Source organism: Tachyglossus aculeatus, chromosome 1 (assembly GCF_015852505.1).
Source record: "Tachyglossus aculeatus isolate mTacAcu1 chromosome 1, mTacAcu1.pri, whole genome shotgun sequence".
NCBI classification, from domain to species: domain Eukaryota; kingdom Metazoa; phylum Chordata; class Mammalia; order Monotremata; family Tachyglossidae; genus Tachyglossus; species Tachyglossus aculeatus.
The window spans coordinates 124,713,893-124,739,986 of NC_052066.1; the positions used below are offsets into that span (position 1 = coordinate 124,713,893).

The 26,094-nt window shown below is 45.2% G+C and overlaps 1 protein-coding gene across 1 annotated transcript in view; it reads left to right on the plus strand.

The window, feature by feature from the left end:
• Positions 1-9,634: 9,634 nt before the first annotated feature.
• LMBRD1 (LMBR1 domain containing 1) overlaps positions 9,635-26,094 on the plus strand; it is a 153,352-nt gene continuing 136,892 nt past the window's right edge. Inside the window, exons 1-2 of the mRNA XM_038743159.1 lie at positions 9,635-9,799; positions 22,473-22,649. Coding sequence (XP_038599087.1) covers positions 9,728-9,799; positions 22,473-22,649 — 249 coding nt within the window. The 5' untranslated portion in view covers positions 9,635-9,727. The remainder of the gene's footprint in view (positions 9,800-22,472; positions 22,650-26,094) is intronic.

The window sequence follows — 26,094 nt, forward strand, 5'->3', positions numbered from 1 at the left end:
TGTCTACAGCAACGGAAAAGTCAGGGGAAGGACAGAGTTTAGGTGCAAAGATAAGGAATTCTGTTTTAGACAGGTTAAGTTTGAGTAGAGATGTCCTGAAGCAAATGAGAGACTGCAGAAAAGGAGAGACATCAGAGCTGGAGATGTAGATTCGGGAATCATCCACATAGAGATGAGGTAGTTGAAGGCATTTGAGGGAATGGGTGTATAGGTGGAGTGGGTATAGATGCAGAATAGAAGGGGACCTAGAACTGAACCTTGCGGGACTCCCACTGTTAGAGGAAGGGAGGCAATGGAGGAGCCTGCAAAAGACACTGAAAATGAGCTACCAGAGAGATAGGAGGAGAACCAGGAGAGGACAGGAGCACTGAAGCTGAGGTTGGATAATGTTTCCAGGAGAAGGGGGTGGTCGACAGCGTTGTGGGCAACTGAGAGGTGAAGGAGAGTGCTCTCCTGGGGAGAGTTCTGGTCTGTCATTTATGAAGGGAGATGAGTTCCAGGCCAGAGGGAGGATGTGGATAATGGGTCAACTGAGAGATGGAAAAGATTAAGATACATACAGGGTGGTGTTACAGAAGCGAAGTGTGCCATCATTTACCACAGTCATCCCAACATTACGGTTTAGATTAGGTAGTTCTTCTTGGAGAGGTAGGTGTTTGAGGACAAACTTGCAATGCAGTACATGCATTGCAAATTATCTCTAGGCTTGCAATGCAGCATTTACTTCAGAATGAATTCAAAATAATCTTCCCAGAAGCAGCAAAAATCTGTACCTCATTCTCATCTCCCAGCTGCTGGCCCTTATTCATAATAATAATAATAATGATGATGATGGCATTTATTAAGCGCTTACTATGTGCAAAACACTGTTCTAAGCGCTGGGGAGGTTACAAGGTGATTGTGTTGTCCCACGGGGGGCTCACAGTTGGGTTTTTTTAATCCCCATTTTACAGATGAGGTAACTGAAGCACAGAGAAGTAAGTGACTTGCCCAAAGTCACACAGCTGACAATCGGTGGAGCCGGGATATGAACCCATGACCTCTGACTCCAAAGCCTGTGTTCTTTCCACTGAGCCACGCTGCTTCATGCCTCCATCCTGCTCGGAGGTCTGCCAGATTCATGCCCAATTGCTATGTACCCTTGAACAAGTCACCTGACCTCAATTTTCTCATCTATTAAATGGGAACTGAATACCTGTTCTCCTCCACTGCCTCCCATCCTCTATCCCCTCCCTCGTAGACCATGAGGCCTCATGTGGAATAGGGACTGTGCTGATCTGCACTGAGAAGCAGCGTGGCTTAGTGGAAAAATCACGGGCTTTGGAGTCAGAAGTCACTGGTTCAAATCCCAGCTCCGCCAATTGTCAGCTGTGTGACTTTGGGTAAGTCACTTGACTTCTCTGGGCTTCAGTTACCTCATCTGTAAAATGGGGATTAAGACTGTGAGCCCCCCGTGGAACAACCTGATCACCTAGTAATCTCCCCAGAGCTTAGAACAGTGTTTTGCACATAGTAGGCCCTTAATAAATGCCATTATTATTATTATATGATTATATTATAGCTAGCCTAGTTTAGCACAGTGCTCAGCACATAGTGAATGCTTAATAAATATCATTATTATTACCACAGCTTTTCCCATCTTTCTGAAATTATATCTCCAGGGCACTTTCCCCAATTTCTAATCTCCTCACTTGATTAGAGTTGATCCCAACTTCCACTTAGTACTTATAATAATAATACTAATGACATTTGTTAAGCGCTTACTATGTGTAAAACACTGTTCTAAGTGCTGAGGAGGATACAAGGTGATCAGGTTGTCCCACGTGGGGCTCGCAGTCTTAATCCCCATTTTCCAGATGAGGGAACTGAGGCCCAGAGAAGTTAAGTGTCTTGCCCAAAGTCACACAACTGACAAGTGGTGGAGTCAGGATTTGAACCCATGACCTCTGACTCCAAAGCCCGTGCTCTTTCCACTGAGCCACGCTGCTTCTCTATACTTATACTGTACTTATGCATAACCTAAGCACTTACAACCTCCATAACCCCCATACTCCTTCATATTTGTAATTTTATGTGTCTCGCCTATTAGAATGTAAATAATAATGATAATAATAATTACTATGACTATGGTATTTGTTAAGCATTTACTATATGCCAAGCACTACTAAGTTCTGGGGTACATCCAGTTGTTTCTTCAGAAATTCCGTCACACTGTACCTAGACAGGCTCACGATGCCTGAAGAACGGTCCCTAACTCCGCGATCGTGTTCTAGCCCAAAATGCAAAATGAAAACATCAATCAATCAGTCAGTCATATTTATTGAGCCATTTCTGTGTGCAGGGCCCTGCACTAAGCGCTTGGGAGAGTACAACACCACAATATAATAGACACATTCCCTGCCCAAACTAGTTTACGTGTGTTCTGGGAAAACTGATTGTATTGGACTCCCGGAGGGGATTAAGGTCACATCTCTTTCAGAGGCCTTCTCCAATTAAGCCGTCTTTTCTCTGGCTCCTTCTCCCTTCTACGACATCTATAAACTCAGACACTGTGACCTTTGGTCATTTGATATTCGCCCCACCCTCAACCCTGCAGCACTTATGTACTTATCTTTAGATTACATATTATAAATTATTTATTTATACTAATGCCTGTCTCCTACTCTGGATTGTTAGCTTGTTGTGGGCAGGGAACATGTTTGGCAACTCTTCTGTACTGTACTCTCCCAAGCACTTAGTACAGTGCTCTGTACCTAGTAAGTGCTCGATAAATACCACTGATGATGGTGACGGTGATGATGATGGTATCAGGAAAATCAGTAAAACCCTTCTTTTGTTTATCGGGCAGCAGTATATAATAACAATAATAATGGTATTTGTTTAGCACTTACTATGTGTCAAGCACCACACTAAGCACTGGGGTAGAAGCAAGACAATCAGGTTGGACACAGTCTCTGTGCCACGCTCACGGTCTAAGTCTGGTAGGTTAACCAGGATTTGTTAATCCATTACCAAGGCTCTGATCTGGTAAAGTATTTATTAGTAGCTTTTTCTGCCAGCTTGCTATTTCTCTATGAAGGTACTAATCCATCCAATATTTGGAATTGGAGCCAAAAGTCTTGATGGACAATTTAACAATATTTTGTGCTTATTGATGGAATCCATTTCAGCTCAGGTAGCACATACTCCAGTTACATAGTCCCCTATCCCTCAGTCACCGCACATCTCCTGTTCTTATCATCAAATACATTTTTGTTTAGTAATATTCCTTGCAGTTATTTTAGTGATAACATCCTATCTTGAATGGACATGACAGATGACATCAGGTCTCTACTGTAAATTTTCCTTCCGTCAAAGGTTAGACATGGTTTTAGCTAAACTGATGTGGGTAAGTACCGTGCAACTCTTTGTTTTCCCAAATCCGAATATGCTGTTAAATTGTTTGTAGATTTAGCCATTATTGGTATGCTCTTCTAGACTGTGAGCCTGCTGTTGGGTAGGGACTGTCTCTATATGTTGCCAACTTGTACTTCCCAAGTGCTTAGTACAGTGCTCTGCACACAGTAAGCGCTCAATAAATACGATTGAATGAATGAATGAATGAATAGTCATGTGCCTCATGGTTATCTCGTTCTAAGTAGGAGGGAGAACAGGTATTGAATCCCCATTTTGCAGATGAGGGAACTGAGGCACAGAGAACTTAAATGAGTTGACCAAGGTCACACAGTAGTTAAGTGGTAGAGTCACGTTTAGAACCCAGGGACTCTGACCCCTGGGTCCATGCTCCTTCCACTAGGCCATGCTGCTGTTTCCTTAAGGGAGTGGGATCTGCCTACTTAATGCATTGTACTTTTCCTGTATATATGTTTGTACATATTTATTACTCTATTTATTTTACTTGTACATATCAATTCTATTTATTTTATTTTGTTAATATGTTTGGTTTTGTTTTCTGTCTCCCCCTTCTAGACTGTGAGCCCACTGTTGGGTAGGGACTGTCTCTGTATGTTGCCAACTTGCACTTCCCAAGCTCTTAGTACAGTGCTCTCCACACAGTAAGCGCTCAATAAATACAATTGATTGATTGATTCCAAGCACTTAGAACAGTGTTCTACACACACTTAAGTGCCTGACAAAGCCGAGTGGCCTTGTGGAAATTACGAGACCTGGGTCCTAATCCTAATGACCTTCGGCATAAGCTTCTAACTTCTCTGTGCCTAAATTTTCTCATCTGTAAACTTCAGCACGGTTCTCCCTTCAATTAGACCATCATCCCCATATGGGATAGGGACCATATGCAACCGGATCATTTTTGATCTGCTCCGTACTTAAGTAGTAATTGGCATATATTATTCACTTAACAAACACCACTAGTATTACAAGTGCTTTTGATTACAGAGTTGTCTAATGAGGCTGGAGTTGACCTTCAGATCTTTTCTACTTCTATGCTCCTGTATAAGACCTTCTGACTGTGCCTTGTTCTCACCTGTCCCACCATTGACCCCTGGTCCACGTCCTACCTCTGGCCTGGAATGCCCTCCCTCCTCACATCCACCAAACTAGCACTCTACCCCCCTTCAAAGCCCTACTGAAAGCTCACCTCCTCCAGGAGGCCTCCCCAACCTGAGCCACTCTTTTCCTCTGCTCCTCCTCCCCTATCGTCCTGACTCCCTCCCTCTGCTCTTCCCCCCTGCCCCACAGCACTTGTGTATATTTGTACATATTTACTATTCATTCATTCATTCAATCGTATTTATTGAGCACTTACTGTGTGCAGAGCACTGTACTAAGCGCTTGGGAAGTACAAGTTGGCAACATATAGAGACAGTCCCTACCCAACAGCGGGCTCACAGTCTACATTCACAGTCTACAGTCACATTTCAGAGGGGATGTTCCCTCTGAGAACAAAATGCAAAGACCTATATATCGATGTCAATTGCATTCATTGAGCGCTTACTGTGGGCACAGCACGGTACGAGAGAACAATATAACAGACACATTCCCTGCCCACAATGAGCATACAGTCTAGAGGGGGAGACAGACATGAATATAAATAAATAAATTACGGACATGTACATAAGTGCTGTGGGGCTGGGAGGGGGATGATGAATAGAAGGGAGAGAAAGAAAAGGAACAGAGGACTGGGGAAGGCTTCTTGGAGGAGATTTATTTACTTTATTAATGATGTGCATAGATCTATAATTCTATTTATTTATATTGATGCCTGTTTAGTTGTTTTGTTATCTGCCTCCCCCTTTCATTCATTCAATTGTATTTATTGAGCACTTACTGTGTGCAGAACACTGTACTAAATGCTTACCCTTTCTAGACTGTGAGCCCGTTGGTGGGTAGGGATTGTCTCTATCTGTTTCCGAATTGTACTTTCCAAGCGCTTAGTCCAGTGCTCTGCACACAGTAAGCTCTCAATAAATACGATTGATGATGATGATGAATTGAATGAATGATTGTGAATTGCCTTCAGCTGCTAAAATTGAGGGGGAGAAGAAATTAGAGAAGAAGGCTCCAATCGACTTGATGGGGGTTCATTTCTAAGCCTTCCACCCTGGCTGGCATCTGGTCAGCAGTTGATCGAAGCCTCCCTCCACCCACGACGACCTGAAGGTGTCAAAACACAGGCTTGGGGATCAGAGGTCGTGGGTTCTAATCCCAACTCTGCCACATGTCAGCTGTGTGACTTTGGGCAAGTCACTTAATAATAATAATAATCATTATCATAATAATAATAATAATAATGGCATTTATTAAGAGCTTACTATGTGCAAGGCACTGTTCTAAGCGCCGGGGGTATACAAGGTGATCAGGTTGTCCCACAGGGGGCTCACAGTCTTCATCCCCATTTTACAGGTGAGGTAACTGAGGCCCAGAGAAGTTAAGTGACTTGCCCGAGGTTACACAGCTGACAACTGGCAGAGCCGGGATTCTAACCCATGACCTCTGACTCCAAAGTCCGTGCTCCTTCCATTGAGCCACGCTGCTTCTCTAACTTCTCTGTGCTTCAGTTCCCTCATCCGGGAAAGGGGAATTGAGACTGTGAGCCCTACGTGGGACAACTTGATTACCTTGTATCTACCCCAGCGCTTAGAACAGTGCTTGGCACATAGTAAGCACTTAACAAATACCATTATTATTACTACTATTTTAAGGCACGGTGGAGTAAAAGCCACTTATCAGCTGTGTGACTTTGGGCAAATCACTTAACTTCTCTGTGTCTCAGTGACCTCATCTGTAAAATGGGGATTAAGGTTGTGGGCCCCACGTGGGACAACCTGATCACCCTGTATCTACCCCAGTGCTTAGAATAGTGCTTGGCACATAGTGCCTAACAAATACCATTATTATTATTACTATTTTAAGGCGCGGTGGAGTAATGGCCACTTATCGGCCGTGTGAGTTTAGGGAAGTCACAACTTCTCTGTGCCTCAGTTCCCTCATCTGTAAAATGGGGATTAAGACTGTGAGCCCCATGTGGGACAACCTGATCACCTATATCTACCCCAGTGCTTAGAACAGTGCTCGGCACATCATAAGCGCTTAACAAATGCCATTATTATTATTACTATTTTAAGGCGCAGTGGAATAAAGGCCACTAGCATGGCTCAGTGGAAAGAGCACGGGCTTTGGAGTCAGAGGTCATGGGTTCAAATTCTGGCTCTGCCACTTGTCAGCTGTGTGACTTTGGGCAAATCACTTAACTTCTCTGTGCCTCAGTTCCCTCATCAGAAAATGCGGATTAAGACTGTGAGCTCCACGTCGGACAACCTGATCACCCTGTATCTACCCCAATGCTTAGAACAGTGCTCAGCACATAGTAAGCACTTAACAAATGCCATTATTATTATTACTATTTTAAGGTGTGGTGGAGTAAAGGCCACTTATCAGCTGTGTGACTTTGGGCAAGTCATTTCACTTCTCTGGGCCTCAGTTCCCTCATCTGTAAAATGGGGATTAAGACTGTGAGCTCCACGTGGGACAACCTGATCACCCTGTATCTACCCCAGAGCTTAGAACAGTGCTCAGCACATAGTAAGCGCTTAACAAATGCCATTATTATTATTACTATTTTAAGGTGCGGTGGAGTAAAGGCCACTTATCAGCTGTGTGACTTTGGGCAAGTCATTTCACTTCTCTGGGCCTCAGTTCCCTCATCTGTAAAATGGGGATTAAGACTGTGAGCCCCATGTGGGACAACCTGATCACCCTGTATTCTACCCCAGAGCTTAGAACAGTGCTTGGCACACAGTAAGCGCTTAACAAATGCCATCATTATCGTTATTATTTTAAGGCGCGGTGAAGTAATTCTTTAATTCTATTTGTTCCGACGATTTTGACACCTGTCTACATGTTTCGTTTTGTTGTCTGTCTCCCCCTTCTAGACTGTCAGCCCGTTGTTGGCTCCCCGTCTCCATCCCCCCCGTCTTACCTCCTTCCCTTTCCCACAGCACCTGTATATATGTATATATAATAATAATAATGGCATTTATTAAGCACTTATTATGTGCAAAGCACTGTTCTAAGCGCTGGGGAGGTTACAAGGTGATCAGGTTGTCCCACAGGGGGCTCACAGACTTCATCCCCATTTTACAGATGAGGGAACTGAGGCTCAGAGAAGTGAAGTGACTTGCCCAAAGTCCCACAGCTGACACCTGGCGGAGGCGGAATTTGAACCCACGACCTCTGACTCCAAAGCCCGGGCTCTTTCCATTGAGCCACGCTGCTTCTCTCATATGTTTGTACATATTTATTACTCTATTTATTAATTCATGTATTTTACTTGTACATATCTATTCTATTTATTTTATTCTGTTAATATATTTGGTTTTGTTGTCTGTCTCCCCCTTCTAGACTGTGAGCCCACTGTTGGGTAGGGACTGTCTCTATATGTTGCCAACTTGTACTTCCCAAGCGCTTAGTACATTCATTCATTCAATCGTATTTATTGAGCGCTTACTGTGTGCAGGGAACTGTACTAAGCGCTTGGGGAGGAACAAGTTGGCAACATATAGAGACGGTCCCTACCCAACAGTGGGCTCACAGTCTAGAAGGAGGAGACAGAGAATAAAACCAAACGCACTAACAAAATAAAATAAATAGAATAGATATGTACAAATAAAATAGAGTAATAAATATGTACAAACATATGTACATATAGACAGGTGCTGTGGGGAGGGGAAGGAGGTAAGATGCGGGGGGATGGAGAGGGGGACGAGGGGGAGAGGAAGGAAGGGGCTCAGTCTGGGAAGGCCTTCTGGAGGAGGTGAGCTCTCAGTAGGGCCTTGAATCAATCAATCGCATTTATTGGGCGCTTACTGTGTGCAGAGCACTGTACTAAGCGCTTGGGAAGTACAAGTTGGAAGGGAGGAACAGTGCTCTGCACACAGTAAGCGCTCAATCAATCAATCGTATTTATTGGGCGCTTACTGTGTGCAGAGCACTGTAGTAAGCGCTTGGGAAGTACAAGTTGGAAGGGAGGAACAGTGCTCTGCACACAGTAAGCGCTCAATCAATCAATCGTATTTATTGGGCGCTTACTGTGTGCAGAGCACTGTAATAAGCGCTTGGGAAGTACAAGTTGGAAGGGAGGAACAGTGCTCTGCACACAGTAAGTGCACAATCAATCGTATTTATTGAGCGCTTACTGTGTGCAGAGCACTGTACTAAGCGCTTGGGAAGTACAAGTTGGAAGGGAGGAACAGTGCTCTGCACACAGTAAGCGCTCAATCAATCAATCGTATTTATTGGGCGCTTACTGTGTGCAGAGCACTGTACTAAGCGCTTGGGAAGTACAAGTTGGAACAGCGCTCTGCACACAGTAAGCGCTCAATCAATCAATCGTATTTATTGGGCGCTTACTGTGTGCAGAGCACTGTACTAAGCGCTTGGGAAGTACAAGTGTAAGTAAAATTAAAGCTATATGCACATCAGCTGCAACCAGACCCACACGCGCCCCAGACTGAGCCCCCGCCTTACCTCCTCCCCCTCCCCACAGCACCTGTATACACGTTTGTATCAATCAATCAATCAATCATATTTATTGAGCGCTTACTATGTTCAGAGCACCGTACTAAGCGCTTGGGAAGTACAAATTGGCAACCTATAGAGACAGTCCCTACCCAACAGTGGGCTCACAGTCTAAAAGGGGGAGACAGAGAACAAAACCAAACATACTAACAAAATAAAATAGAATAGATATGTACAAGTAAAAGAAATAGAGTAATAAATATGTACATATATACAGGCAATGTGGGGAAGGGAAGGAGGTAAGATGGGGGGATGGAGAGGGGGACGAGGGGGAGAGGAAGGAAGGGGCTCAGTCTGGGAAGGCCTCCTGGAGGAGGTTTGTACGTATTTATTACTCTCTTTATTTATTTTATTTTGTTAATATGTTCCTTTTCGCCGTCCGTCCGACTGACAGATTGGGGGGCCGTCTGTTTTTGCTGCCGACTTGGCCTTCCCAAGCGCTTAGTCCAGCGCCCCTTCCCCCGTAGGCGCTCAATAAATACGATCGATTGATTAATGATTGATTGACTCAGGGGTCCCGCCCAGCCGCGCGGGCGGAAGTCGCCGCTCCGCGTCCTGCGGAAGGGTGGGAGGGCAGCGCGGGACGGTTGCCTGGGCAACCGCGGGCCCTGTGACTCCGTTTCCCCGCCTTAAAGCGCAGTTTGCGCGCCGCGGCCTAGTTTTCCCGGAGCCCCTGCAGGGAGGGAAGATGGCGACGGGGCCGCAGGCCGCCTCCGTGGACCTGGTCATCGGGTGGTGCATCTTCGGCCTCTTATTGCTGGTAGGAGGCGTTTATTTGATCCTATTTATTGAGCGCTTAATGGGCGCTGGGCACTGTACTGAGCGCCTGGGAAGTCCAAGTGGGCCACAAAAAAGGGACGGTCCCCACCCAGCAACACCGGCCTCCCAATCTAGAAGGGGGGAGGAGACAGACTTCAGGGACCGTCTCTCTATGTTGCCAACTTGTACTTCCCAAGCGCTTAGTACAGTGCTCTGCACACAGTAAGCGCTCAATAAATACGATTGATTGATTGATTCAGCAGAGCCCTGTCGTTCATTCAGTCGTATTTATTGAGCGCTTACAGGGCGCTGAACACTGTACTAAGCGCTTGGGAAGTCTAGTCTTTTAGTCTTCTAGACTGCGAGCCCACTGTTGGGTAGGGACTGTCTCTCTATGTTGCCAACTTGGACTTCCCAATCAATCAATCAATCAATCAATCGTATTTATTGAGCAGTTACTATGTGCAGAGCACTGTACTAAGCGCTTGGGAAGTACAAATTGGCAACACATAGAGACAGTCCCTACCCAACAGTGGGCTCACAGTCTAAAAGACTGTGCTTGTCCCAAGCGCTTAGTACAGTGCTCTGCACACAGTAAGCGCTCAATAAATACGACTGATTGATTTTAAATAATGCTTCGTCAGTCATTCAGTCGTATTTATCGAGCGCTTACTGGGCGCTGAACACTGTACTAAGCGCTTGGGAAGTCTAGTCTTTTCATCTTCTAGACTGTGAGCCCACTGTTGGGTAGGGACTGTCTCTATATGTTGCCAACTTGGACTTCCCAAGCGCTTAGTACAGTGCTCTGCACACAGTAAGCGCTCAATAAATACGACTGATTGATTTTAAATAATGCTTCGTCAGTCATTCAGTCGTATTTATCGAGCGCTTACTGGGCGCTGAACACTGTACTAAGCGCTTGGGAAGTCTAGTCTTTTCATCTTCTAGACTGTGAGCCCACTGTTGGGTAGGGACTGTCTCTATATGTTGCCAACTTGGACTTCCCAAGCGCTTAGTACAGTGCTCTGCACACAGTAAGCGCTCAATAAATACGACTGATTGATTTTAAATAATGCTTCGTCAGTCATTCAGTCGTATTTATCGAGCGCTTACTGGGCGCTGAACACTGTACTAAGCGCTTGGGAAGTCTAGTCTTTTCGTCTTCTAGACTGTGAGCCCACTGTTGGGTAGGGACTGTCTCTCTATGTCGCCAACTTGTTCCTCCCCAAGCGCTTAGTACAGTTCCCTGCACACAGTAAGCGCTCAATAAATACGACTGATTGATTTTAAATGATGCTTCGTCAGTCATTCAGTCGTATTTATTGAGCGCTCACTGGGCGCTGAACACTGTACTGAGCGCTTGGGAAGTCTAGTCTTTTAGTCTTCTAATAATAATGACATTTATTAAGCGCTTACTATGTGCAGAGCACTGTTCTAAGCGCTGGGGAATTGACAAGGTGATCAGGTTGTCCCCCGTGGGGCTCACAGTGTTAATCCCCATTTTACAGACGAGGTAACTGAGGCCCAGAGAAGTTAAGTGACTTGCCCAAAGTCACACAGCTGACGAGTGGTGGAGCCGGGATTTGAACCCATATCCTCTGACTCCAAAGCCCGGGCTCTTTCCACTGACCCATGCTGCTTCTAGACTGCGAGCCACTGTTGGGTAGGGACCGTCTCTCTATGTTGCCAATTTGGACTTCCCAAGCGCTTAGTACAGTGCTCTGCACACAGTTAGCGCTCAATAAATACGATTGATTGATTTTAAATGATGCTTGGTCAGTCATTCAGTCGTATTTATAGAGCGCTTACTGGGCGCTGAACACTGTACTAAGCACTTGGGAAGTCTAGTCTTTTAGTCTCTAGACTGCGAGCCCACTGTTGGGTAGGGACTGTCTATGTTGCCAACTTGGACTTCCCAAGCGCTTAGTACAGTGCTCTAGCACCCAGTAAGCGCTCAATAAATATGATTGATTGATTGTAAATGATGCTTAGTCATTCAGTCGTATTTATCGAGCGCTTACTGGGCGCTGAACACTGTACTGAGCGCTTGGGAAGGCTAGTCTTTTAGTCTTCTAGACTGTGAGCCCACTGTGGGGTAGGGACTGTCTCTCTATGTTGCCAACTTGGACTTCCCAAGCGCTTAGTACAGTGCTCTGCACACAGTAAGCGCTCAATAAATACGACTGATTGATTTTAAATAATGCTTCGTCAGTCATTCAGTCGTATTTATCGAGCGCTCACTGGGCACTGAGCACTGTAGTAAGCACTTGGGAGGTCTAGTCTTTTAGTCTTCTAGACTGTGAGCCCACTGTTGGGTAGGGACTGTCCCTCTATGTTGCCAACTTGGACTTCCCAAGCGCTTAGTACAGTGCTCCGCACACAGTAAGTGCTCAATAAATACAATTGATTGATTTTAAATGATGCTTGATCAGTCATTCAGTCATATTTATTGAGCGCTTACTGGGCGCTGAACACTGTACTGAGCGGTTGGGAAGTCTAGTCGTTTAGTCTTCTAGACTGCAAGCCCACAGTTGGGTAGGGACTGTCTCTATATGTTGCCAACTTGGACTTCCCAAGCGCTTAGTACAGTACTCTCCACACAGTAAGCACTCAATAAATATGATTGATTGATTGTAAATGATGCTTAATCATTCAGTCGTATTTATTGAGCGCTTACATGGCGCTGAACACTGTACTGAGCGCTTGGGAAGTCTAGTCTTTTAGTCTTCTAGACTGCGAGCCCACTATTGGGTAGGGACTGTCTCTCTATGTTGCCAACTTGGACTTCCCAAGCGCTTAGTACAGTGCTCTGCACACAGTAAGCGCTCAATAAATACGATTGATTGATTTTAAATGATGCTTGGTCAGTCATTCAGTCGTATTTATCGAGCGCTTACTGGGCGCTGAACACTGTACTAAGCACTTGGGAAGTCTAGTCTTTTAGTCTTCTAGACTGCGAGCCCACAGTTGGGTAGGGACTGTCTCTCTATGTTGCCAACTTGGACTTCCCAAGCGCTTAGTACAGTGCTCTGCACACAGTAAGCGCTCAATAAATACGGTTGATTGATTTTAAATGATGCTTGGTCTGTCATTCAGTCGTATTTATCGAGCGCTCACTGGGCGCTGAACACTGTACTGAGCGCTTGGGAAGTCTAGTCTTTTAGTCTTCTAGACTGCGAGCCCACTGTGGGGTAGGGACTGTCTCTCTATGTTGCCAACTGGGACTTCCCAAGCGCTTAGTACAGTGCTCTGCACACAGTAAGCGCTCAATAAATACGATTGATTGATTTTAAATGATGCTTGGTCAGTCATTCAGTCGTATTTATCGAGCGCTCACTGGGCGCTGAACACTGTACTGAGCGCTTGGGAAGTCTAGTCTTTTAGTCTTCTAGACTGCGAGCCCACTGGGTAGGGACTGTCTCTGTATGTTGCCAACTTGTACTTCTCAAGCGCTTAGTACAGTGCTCTGCACACAGTAAGCGCTCAATAAATACGATTGATTGATTTTAAACGGTACTTGGTCAGTCACTCATTGTCGTATTTATTGAGCACTTACTGGGCGCTGAACACTGTACTGAGCGCTTGGGAAGTACAAGTTGGCAACAGAGACGGTCCCTACCCAACGACGGGCTCCCAATCTAGAGCAATCTAGTCTTTTAAACGATATTTGGTCAGTCATTCATTCAGTCGTATTTATTGAGCGCTTACTGTGTGCTGAACACTGTACTGAGCGCTTGGGAAGTACAAGTTGGCAACAGAGATGGTCCCTACCCAACATCAGGCTTCCAATCTAGAAGGGGGAGGAGACAGACTTCAGCAGAGCCCTGTCGTTCATTCAGTCGTATTTATTGAGCACTTACTGTGTGCTGAACACTGTACTGAGCGCTTGGGAAGTACAAGTCGGCAACAGAGACGGTCCCTACCCGACAACGGGCTCCCAATCTAGAGCAGTCTAGTCTTTTAAATGATACTTGGTCACTCAGTTATTCAGTCGTATTTATTGAGCGCTTACTGAGCACTGTAGTAAGCACTTGGGAGGTCTAGTCTTTTAGTCTTCTAGACTGCGAGCCCACTGTTGGGTAGGGACTGTCTCTCTATGTTGCCAACTTGTACTTCCCAAGCGCTTAGTACAGTGCTCTGCACACAGTAAGCACTCAATAAATACGATTGATTTTAAATGATGCTTGGTCAGTCATTGTCGTATTTATTGAGCGCTTACTGGGCGCTGAACACTGTACTAAGCACTTGGGAAGTCTAGTCTTTTAGTCTTCTAGACTGCGAGCCCACTGTTGGGTAGGGACTGTCTCTATGTTGCCAACTGGGACTTCCCAAGCGCTTAGTACAGTGCTCTGCACACAGTAAGCGCTCAATAAATATGACTGATTGATTGTAAATAATGCTTAGTCATTCAGTCATATTTATTGAGCGCTTACAGGGCGCTGAACACTGTACTAAGCACTTGGGAAGTCTAGTCTTTTAGTCTTCTAGACTGTGAGCCCACTGTTGGGTAGGGACTGTCTCTCTATGTTGCCAACTTGGACTTCCCAAGCGCTTAGTACAGTGCTCTGCACACAGTAAGCGCTCAATAAATACGATTGATTGATTTTAAATGATGCTTGGTCATTCAGTCGTATTGAGCTCTTACTGCATGCAGAGCACTGTACTGAGCGCTTGGGAAGTACAAGTCGGCAACAGACAGACGGTCCCTACCCAACGACGGGCTCCCAGTCTAGAGCAGTCTAGTCTTTTAAACGATACTTGGTCAGTCAGTCATTCAGTCGTGTTTATTGAGCCCTTACTGGGCGCTGAACACTGTACTAAGCACTTGGGAAGTCTAGTCTTTTAGTCTTCTAGACTGTGAGCCCACTGTGGGGTAGGGACTGTCTCTCTATGTTGCCAACTTGGACTTCCCAAGTGCTTAGTACAGTGCTCTGCACACAGTAAGCGCTCAATAAATACGATGGATTGATTTTAAATGATACTTGGTCAGTCATTCATTGTCGTATTTATTGAGTGCTTACTGGGCGCTGAACACTGTACTGAGCGCTTGGGAAGTACAATTCGGCAACAGACAGAGACGGTCCCTACCCAACGATGGGCTCCCAATCTAGAACAGTCTAGTCTTCTTTTAAACGATACTTAGTCATTCAGTCGTATTTATTGAGCGGTTACTGGGCACTGAACACTGTACTGAGCGCTTTGGAAGTACAAATCGGCAACAGAGACGGTCCCTACCCAACGACGGGCTCCCAATCTAGAGCAGTCTAGCCTTTTAAATGATACTTGGTCAGTCATTCATTGTATTTATTGAGCACTTACTGGGCGCTGAGCACTGTACTGAGCGCTTGGGAAGTCCAAGTCGGCCACAAAAAAGGGACGGTCCCTACCCAGCAACGGGCCCCCAATGTAGAGCAGTCTAGTCTTTTAAACGATATTTGGTCAGTCAGTCATTCAGTCGTATTTATTGAGAAGCAGCGTGGCTCAGTGGAAAAGAGCCCGGGCTTTGGAGTCAGAGGTCATGGGTTCAAATTCCGGCTCCACCACTTGTCAGCTGTGTGACTTTGGGCAAGTCACTTCACTTCTCTGGTCCTCAGTGACCTCATCTGTAAAATGGGGATGAAGACTGTGAGCCCCCCCCCTGGGACAAACCGATCACCTTGTAACCTCTCCAGCGCTTAGAACAGTGCTTGGCACATAGTAAGCGCTTAATACATGCTATAAAAAACAACAACAACAGGGACGGTCCCTACCTAACACCGGCCTCCCAATCTGGAAGGGGGAGGAGACAGACTTCAGCAGAGCCCTGTCGTTCGTTCAGTAGTATTTATTGAGCGCTTACTGGGCGCTGAACACTGTACTGAGCGCTTGGGAAGTACAAGTCGGCAACAGAGACGGTCCCTACCCAACAACGGGCTCCCAATCTAGAGCAGTCTAGTCTTTTAAACGATACTTGGTCAGTAATTCATTGTCGTATTTATTGAGCGCTTACTGGGCGCTGGACACTGTACTAAGCGCTTGGGAAGTCCAAGTCGGCAACAGAGACGGTCCCTACCCAACACCAGGCTTCCAATCTAGAAGGGGTAGGAGACAGACTTCAGCAGAGCCCTGTCGTTCATTCAGTCGTATTTATTGAACCCTTCTTGGGCGCTGAACACTGTACTGAGCGCTTGGGATGTACAAGTCGGCAACAGAGATGGTCCCTACCCAACAATGGGCTCCCAATCTAGAGCAGCCTAGTCTTTTAAACGATACTTGGTCAGTCAGTCATTCAGTCTTGTTTATTGAGCACTTACTGGGCGCTGAACACTGTACTAAGCGCTTGGGAAGTCTAGTCTTTTAGTCTTCTAGACTGTGAGCCCACTGTGGGGTAGGGACTGTCTATGTTGCCAACTTGTACTTCCCAAGCGCTTAATACAGTGCTCTGAACACAGTAAGTGCTCAATAAATACGATTGATTGATTTTAAACGATACTTGGTCAGTCATTCATTGTCGTATTTATTGAGTGCTTACTGGGCGCTGAACACTGTACTGAGCGCTTGGGAAGTACAAGTCGGCAACAGGCAGACGGTCCCTACCCAACGACGGGCCCCCAATGTAGAGCAGTCTAGTCCTTTAAACGATACTTGGTCAGTCGTTCATTGTCGTGTTTATTGAGCCCTTACTGGGCGCTGAACACTGTACTGAGCGCTTGGGAAGTACAAGTCGGCAACAGAGACGGTCCCTCCCCAACACCGGCCGCCCAATCTAGAGCAGTCTAGTCTTTTAAATGATACTTGGTCAGTCATTCATTCAGTCATATTTATTGAGCCCTTACTGGGCGCTGAACACTGTACTAAATGCTTGGGAAGTACAAGTCGGCAACAGAGAAGGTACCTACCTAACACAGGCCTCCCAATCTAGAAGGGGGAGGAGACAGACTTCAGCAGAGCCCTGTCTCGTATTTATTGAGCACTTACTGTGCACTGAACACTGTACTGAGCGCTTGGGAAGTACAAGTCGGCAACAGAGACAGTCCCTACCCAACACCGGCCTCCCAATCTAGAAGGGGGGAGGAGACAGACTTCAGCAGAGCCCTGTCGTTCATTCAGTCGTATTGATTGAGCCCTTACTGGGCGCTGAACACTGTACTGAGCGCTTGGGAAGTACAAGTCGGCAACAGAGACGGTCCCTACCCGACAACGGGCTCCCAATCTAGAGCAGTCTAGCCTTTTAAACGATACTTGGTCACTCAGTCATTCAGTCGCATTTATTGAGCACTTGCTGGGCGCTGAAAACTGTACTAACCGCTTGGGAAGTCTATTCTTTTAGTCTTCTAGATTGTGAGCCCACTGTTGGGTAGGGACTGTCTCTATATGTTGCCAACTTGTACTTCCCAAGCGCTTAGTACAGTGCTCTGCACACAGTAAGCGCTCAATAAATAGGATTGATTGATTTTAAATACTTGGTCAGTCATTCATTGTCATATTTATTGGGCACTTACTGGGCGCTGAACGCTGTACTGAGCACTTGGGAAGTACAAGTCGGCAACAGAGACGGTCCCTTCCCAACAACGGGCTCCCAATCTAGAGCAGTCTAGTCTTTTAAACAATACTTGGTAAGTCATTCATTCAGTCGTATTTATTGAGCGCTTACTGGGCGCTGAGCACTGTACTGAGCGCTTGGGAAGTACAAGTCGGCAACAGGGACGGTCCCTACCCAACGACGGGCTCCCAATCTACAGCAGTCTAGCCTTTTAAACGATTTGGTCAGTTAGTCATTCATTCGGTCTTATTTATTGAGCCCTTACTGGGCGCTGAACACTATACTAAGCGCTTGGGAAGTACAACTTGGCAACAGAGACGGTTCCTACCCAACGACGGGCTCCCAATCTAGAGCAGTCTAGCCTTTTAAACGATACTTGGTCAGTCAGTCATTCAATCGTATTTATTGAGCCCTTACTGAGCACTGGACACTGTACTAAGCGCTTGGGAAGTACAAGTTGGCAACAGACAGAGATGGTCGCTACCCAACACCGGGCTCCCAATCTAGAAGGAGGAGGAGACAGACTTCAGCAGAGCCCTGTCATTCATTCATTCAATCGTATTTATTTATTTAATGGAATTTATTAATCACTTACTATGTGAGAAGCACTGTTCTTAGCGCTGGGGAGGTTACAAGGTGATCAGGTTGTCCCACGTGGGGCTCACAGTCTTCATCCCCATTTTCCAGATGAGGTCACCGAGGCCCAGAGAAGTGAAGTGGCTTGCCCAAAGTCCCACAGCTGACAGGTGGCGGAGCCGGGATTTAAACCTGTGACCTCTGACTCCAAAGCCTGGGCTCTTTCCACTGAGCCACGCTTGAGCGCTTACTGTGTGCTGAGCACTTGACTAAGCGCTCGGGAAGTCCAATTTGGCAAGAAAGAGAGACCACCCCTCCTCCGGCCTGCAGGCCTTGCCCCGGTGCCCAGGGAGCCCGGCCGCGGCCTCCAGGGGCTCACACTCTCACATACACGTTGCGGAGTTGGGCGGGATGTGCTTAGCCTGTAGCCAATAGCCTCAAGTGGACTCTACCCTGTTTCTCTTTTTTTTCCCTTATAATAATGTAAATAATAATAATAGCATTTATTAAGCGCTTACTATGTGCAAAGCACTGTTCTAAGCGCTGGGGAGGTTACACGGTGATCAGGTTGTCCCACGGGGGGCTCACAGTCTTCATCCCCATTTTACAGATGAGGTCACTGAGGTCCAGAGAAGTTAGTGACTTTGCCAAAGTCACACTGCTGAGCCCGCTATCGCATAGGGACCGTCTCTATATAATAATGATAGCATTTATTAAGGGCTTACTATGTGCAAAGCATATGTTACCACCTTGTACTTCCCAAGCGCTTAGTACAGTGCTCTGCACACAGTAAGTGCTCAATAAATACGATTGAATGAATGAATTGGTGGAGCTGGGATTTGAACCCATGACCCTTCCACCTCTCCCTGCCAAACTCCTGCCTAAATACCGTGTCCTTGCCTGAAGTAGGACGAACTAGAACTTCTAGGCTGTAAGCCCGTTGGTGGGTAGGGACCGGCTCTATCTGTTGCCAAATTGTACTTTCCTATCAATCAATCAATCAATCATATTTATTGAGCGCTTACTGTGTGCAGAGCACTGTACTAAGCGCTTGGGAAGTACAAGTTGGCAGCATATAGAGACAGTCCCTACCCAACAGTGGGTTCACAGTCTAAAAGGGGGAGACAGAGAACAAAACCAAACATACTAACAAAATCAAATAAATAGAATAGATATGCACAAATAAAATAGAGTAATAAATATGTACAAACATATATACATATATACAGGTGCTGTGGGGAAGGGAAGGAGGTAAGATGGGGAGGATGGAGAGGGGAACTGCACACAGTAAGCGCTCAATAAATACTATTGAATGAATTTTGGGCAGGGGGAGCGCCTGCCAGTTCTGTTGCAGTGTACTCTCCCAAGCGCCGAATTGCACTTTCCAAGCGTTTAGTAAAGTGCTCTGCACACTGTAAGCGCTCAGTAAATATGAATGAATGACAGTGCTCTGCTGAAGTCTTTCTCCTTCCCCTTCTAGACTGTGAGCTAGTTGTTGGGCAGGGATTGTCTCTACTTGTTGCTGAATTGTACTTTCCAAGCACTTAGTACAGTGCTCTGCACACAGTAAGCGCTCAATAAATACGATTGAATGAATTTTGGGCAGGGGGAGGGTCTGCCAGCTCTGTTGCAGTGTACTTTCCAAGCGCTTAATACAGTGCTCTGCATACAGTAAGCGCTCAGTAAATACGATTGAATGAATGACAGTGCCCTGCTGAAATCTGTCTCCTCCCCCTTTTAGACCGTGAGCCCGTTGTTGGGCAGGGATTGTCCCTACTTGTTGCTGAATTGTACTTTCCAAGCGCTTAGTACAGTGCTCTGCACGCAGTTAACGCTCAATAAGTACAATTGAATGATTGAATGCATATAGCAAGTGCTCAGTAAATAGCATTGAGAGGGTGGTGGGATGGAGGGGGAGAGGGGAAGTTGGCACGATCGTTTTGGGGCCTGTTTGCCCACGGGGATTCCCAATGCTCGCATACCTACTTCCACTGCAGCCCCTTTTCATTCTTAGTCATATTTATTGAGCACCCAACTGTGTGCGGAGCACTGTACTAAGTGCTTGGGAAGTGCAATACAGCAATAAAAAGTGACACTCCCTGCCCACAATGAGCTCAAAGTCTGGGGGTGGGGGCGGGGGGAGACAGACATCAATACAGAAACAGGCATCAGTATAAATAAATAAAATTACAGATATTTACCTAAGTGCTGGCATGTACAGCCATATATATATGTTTGTACATATTTATTACTCCATTTATTTTACTTGTACATATCTATTCTATTTATTTTATTTTGTTAGTATGTTTGGTTTTGTTCTCTGTCTCCCCCTTTTAGACTGTGAGCCCACTGTTGGGTAGGGACTGTCTCTATATGTTGCCATCTTGTACTTCCCAAGCGCTTAGTACAGTGCCCTGCTTACAGTAAGCGCTCAATAAATACGATTGATTGATCGATCGATGTACTTTTAATAGAGGTACTCCATCGTGGTTTCATACCGAAGTAACTGGTTGACTTGTTAGCTCTCATGACCTGGATGGCATGTCTAGCACCTGTTTAGTGAGTCTTTTATCGTTAAATACAGGTCATGGGTGCCACTTATTCAGATCGTCCTGAATTCCCCTAACATTTCAATTTCCTTTCCAGTGTGTAGGATATCCTAAGATAGTTTTGGAAGTCTGAACTCTTTTTCCCTTTTTTAAAAAAACAAAACGAAAATGCCAACGTAAACTCATTGGATTTATTTCTGTCAGGCTTTGGAATTAGTTTTAGACCCTGGGATGATGTGTGCACAATAGGGCTTGCAGGGAAGTTGAAACTTGGCTTGCAGTTGTCAAGATGTGTTTACTCAACTGTGTGGTTGTTGTCATGTGACTTCCGTATAATTCATTTCTTAGTTTCACTTTGGTTCTGAAGACTTTTTTAAAGGAAAAGCTCTGACTTTGTATTGTACAATGAGTTTATTGGTAAACTAATAGTGAATAAAATATCCTGAGATTACTTCTGGCAGTGAATCATTGAGGTATCATGTTAAAGTGCTTTAAAAGATCTGCTTGTGAGGTCTCCGTTAGGTAAATAGCCTAGCATTTTAGGATTAGGTTTGCTGCTATTTTCTAACTCAGGGTTGGGTTACTTGTGCGATATGGAAAAAGCCAAACATAGTGTAAAGTTAATATGTTGATGAAATATTAGACGTAGCTGCTAGTGTTGAGGAGATAGGAAGAAAAGTGAGAAGCAGCATGACCTAGCAGAAAGAACACAATAATAATAATGGTATTAAGTGCTTACTATGTGCAAAGCACTGTTCTAAGCACTGGGGAGGTTACAAGGTGATCAGTTTGTCCCATGGGAGCGGGGGCGGGGGGGGGGGGGTCACAGTTTTAATCCCCATTTTACAGATGAGGTAACTGAGGCCCAAAGAAATTAAATGATTTGCCCAAAGTCACACAGCTGACAGTTGGTGGAGCTGGGATTTGAACCCATGACCTCTGACTCCAAAGCCCATGCTCTTTCCACTGAGCCACGCTGCCTGGGAGTCAGGTCCTGGGCTTTAATTCTAGTGCTGCCACTTTTGTTGTGTGAGGTTTTGGACAAGTCACTTCTCTGTGCCTGTTCTCTCATCTGTGGAATGGGGATTAACTCAGAGTCCCATGTGGGACATGATTGTGTCCATCCTGATTTTCCCCAGTGCTTACTACAGTGCCTGGCAGATAGTGAGCACATAACAAGCACAGTTTAAAAAAAAAAAAGTGGAATAAGGTTGACAACTGTCAATTGCAGCTGGCGGCAAATTAGTTGTACCAGATGTACTCTGCAGTACCTTTGGGAAATCAAGGAAAACAATGAACCCCTCTCTAGTGGACTTCCAATTCTCAAGTGCAATTAATGGTACTTCAACAGTACTTTTCTGGCTTTGTTTCAGGGATCAAATGAAGAGCTGTGTTTAAATCTGGGCAATATGTTCAACTCACTTCCTGACATCAATTTTATTCCTGGATTAGGACAACATAGTAGTTCGTTTAGACTAATTGGAGACCAGAAACAGTTTGAAACTACTAATAGTGACATTTTGCAAGATCATAATCGTCATCATCATCAATCGTATTTATTGAGCGCTTACTATGTGCAGAGCACTGTACTAAGCGCTTGGGAAGTACAAATTGGCAACATATAGAGACAGTCCCTCCCCAACAGTGGGCTCACAGTCTAAAAGGGGGAGACAGAGAACAAAACCAAACATACTAACAAAATAAAATAAATAAAATAGATATGTACAAATAAAATAAATAAATAAATAGAGTAATAAATATGTACAAACATATACATATATACAGGTGCTGTGGGGAAGGGAAGGAGGTAAGATGGGGGGGATGGAGAGGGGGACAAGGGGGAGAGGAAGGAAGGGGCTCAGATCATTAATCAGGAATTTTGACTCCTAATGTTAATTGTCTAGATGACTGGCACTAAGGAAGACATTTAGTATATGGTCTGTGGCATTGTTTCTAATCAAAGCATAGGAAATAGTTTTAAATATGTGTTTCTGGGGGCCTATAGTTTGTTTGTTTTTTAATTTCAGGCAATTTTAGCCTTCTGCTGGGTGTATGTTCGTAAATACCAGAGTCGACGAGAAAGTGAAGTGGTCTCTACTATCACAGCTATTTTTGCTTTGGCGATTGCACTCATCACGTCAGCACTTCTACCTGTGGATATATTTTTGGTGTCTTATATGAAAAATCAAAATGGTACTTTTAAAGTAAGTAACACTCTAATGTTTTGGGATTTTGCCTTTTTGGATGTCTTTGCCTTTTTGTTAATAAGCTTTTTGAGAGGCAGCATAGCCTGATGGGTAGAGCACAGGTCTAGGAGTCAGTGGACCTGGGTTCTAATCCAGACTCTGCCACTTGCCTGTTGGACCATCTTGTGCTGATTCCTCATCTGTAAAATGGGGATAAATTACCTGTTCTTCGTACTACAAAGCCTGCGGGCCCCATGTGCGATAGTGGCATGTGGGTACCTGATTAACTTCTATCTCTCCCAGCACTTAATACTGCACTTGGTACTTAATAAGTCCTTAACAAATATAAATGTTGTTGGTGCTACCTATCATTATTGCCAAATAATTCCACCTAATGGATGAACTTTTTAGGTGAAAATTGCAAACAAAGGTCATAATATTGAACTTATTCTAGTAGTAAAATTTATTTTTTTCAAAACATCATGCCTTCTGTATTTTAAATAAACCTAGGGATCTTTTTTCCGCCCTCTGAGTTAATCAGTAGGAGCTGTGAAATCAACTATATGAATGTAGAATGGACCCTTAGAGTTCATCACAGACTCCAGGCATTTGTTACAGTTAAGGAAGCTTGGTTAAGTAAACAAAATGCTGTAATATATTTTTGACTTGAATCCTCTTCAGAATGTAATGGCATCAAGATAGACTAAAGCCATCTGTGCAAAGTGCAGGACATGTGATCAATTGTGGCACCAGAGTCCCTTCCCTTTTGGGTAGTTATGCCCAGGAGATAGTGACACTGGAAATGCACCAGCTTTTTATGCTCTTAAAATATCCTAATACACATACCTCACATTTTGTCTGCAGCAAGCAGTTCACGGAGCAAGGGTGAATTCTGACTTCTACTGTGGGTTAGCATCCCCAGCTCCCTAGTCCCAAATTATCTTGAACAAGGGTTATAGGTTTCACCAGAGGCCCAGACTCTGTTGCTTCCAGTTAACTGTCTCCTTACCCTTATAGCTCTTGGCCCCTAGCTAACTGGTTTTTGTTTTTTGTATTCTTTTCGATCTCCTCCAGAAGAAGTTTGGAATGGTGAGAACTTGCAGGAATGGAGATCTGGGTTGATCTGGAAGTAGATCAGATTTGCAAACTGGACTTCTTTTATTGAGAGAGGGGGAAAAGACACTCACAAAGTAGTGACAAACTGGGATTTTTAGGTTTCAAAGTTAGGAGTCATTTAGGTCCTTCAGTGGCACTGCCAAGCAGGAGAAACTTCTTCCCTTCCTGGCTTTACCTCAGCTCAATTCCGAATCCCCTTCCATACTCTATAGCAGCCTTTCCCGTGGAGAACTCATTCCCTTTCATGACTTCAACTACCATCTTTATATGGATGATTTCCAAATCTACATCTCCAGCCCTGATCTCTCTTTCTGTGCAGTCGAATATTTCCTCCTGCCTTGAGGACATCTCTACCTGGATGCTCTGCTGTCACCTCAAACTTAACATGTCCAAAACCAAACTCCTCATCATCTTCCCCTGCCAAATCCTGTCCTCCCCTTAACTTTCCCATTACTATAGACAGCACCACCATTCTCCCTATTTCACAAGCCCATAAACTTGGCATTATCCTCTACTCATGTCTTTCAACCCACATATTGAATCTGTCACCAGATCTTGTCAGTTCAGACTTCACAGCATCGCTAAAATTTGCCCTTTCTGCTTCACCCAGTTACTGCACTTATTCTATCCCACTTTAGTTATTCATTCAGTCATCATCATCATCATCATCAATCGTACTTATTGAGCGCTTACTATGTGCAGAGCACTGTACTAAGCGCTTGGGAAGTACAAATTGGCAACATATAGAGACAGTCCCTACCCAACAGTGGGCTCACAGTCTAAAAGGGGGAGACAGAGAACAAAACCAAACATACTAACAAAATAAAATAAATAGGATAGATATGTACAAGTAAAATAAATAGAGTAATAAATATGTACAACCATATATACATATATACAGGTGCTATGGGGAAGGGAAGGAGGTAAAATGGGGGGGGTGGAGAGGGGGATGAGGGGGAGAGGAAGGAAGGGGCTCAGTCTGGGAAGGCCTCCTGGAGTAGGTGAGCCCTCAGCAGGGCCTCGAAGGGAGGAAGAGAGCTAGCTTGGCGGATGGGCAGAGGGAGGGCATTCCAGGCCCGGGGGATGACGTGGGCTGGGGGTCGATGGCGGGACAGGCAAGAACGAGGCACGGTGAGGAGATTAGCGCGGAGGAGCGGAGGGTGCGGGCTGGGCAGTAGAAAGAGAGAAGGGAGGTGAGGTAGGAGGGGGCGAGGTGATGGACAGCCTTGAAGCTCTCCATCAGTCGTATTCAGTCGTATTTATTGAGCACTTACTGTGTGCAGAGCACTGTACTAAGCACTTGGAAAGTACAATTCTGCAGAGACAACCCCTGCCCACACTGGGCTTACAGTCTATTGCCTCAGTGTCCTTGCTAGTTTCCCTGACTCTTGTCTCCCCCACTTTCAATCCATACTTCACTCTGCTGCCCATATCATTTTTGTACCAAGCCATTCAGTTTGTGTTTCTCCACTCCTCAAGAACCTCCAGGATTTGTCCATCCAGCTCCAGATCAAACTCATCCAATAGGCCTTAAAGTAGTCCATCACCTTGTCCCATCCTACCTTAGCTCTCTGATTACCTACTACAACCCAGGCCACTCTAATACCAACCTACTCACTGTGCTTCAGTCTTCACTGTCTTACCATGGACTTCTCCCCTGCGTTCATCCTCTGGCCTGGAACACCTTTGTTCTTCATATCTGATAGACAATTACTCTCCCTATTCAAAGCCTTTTTAAAAGCACATCTCTAAGAGTCCTACCCTAAGGCCTCATTTCCTCTTCTCCCACTCCCTTCTTTGTCACCCTTATGCGTGGATTTGCACTCTTTATACACCCCTCCTATGGTCCCACTACCCTTGTGTACATATCCATAATAATCCATATTAGTTGGTAACCCACCTCTAGATTCTAAGCTCATGGGCAGGAAACATGTCTGCCAACCCTGTTACATTGTTCTCACCCAAGTGCTTAGTACAGTGCTGTGCACAAAGTAAGTGCTCAATAAATACAGTTGATGGGTGGATCCCCAGTAGTTAAGGGCCAGAGGAGGTAGGATGCTTTCCTGCATCTTGACGGGGCATAGGTTCAAATTGCTGTTTCTGTGGAGGCTGGTGCAGAAGGAAACGTGTGACCGGTCAAAGCCTGTCATTTGCTTTCTGTCTGCAGATACTTGAGCTGTAAGGGAAACTCCTCTCCCAACCCCCACCGAGCCTGGTTTCCGTAACTGGGAATCCATCTTATGACTATGTACTATTTTCAACCAAAGTCGGCTTGTTATCTTTTTTGGCTGAACTGTTCTTCCACTTCTATTAGCTGAAGGAGCCTGAACCTGTCAGGGATTTCTGC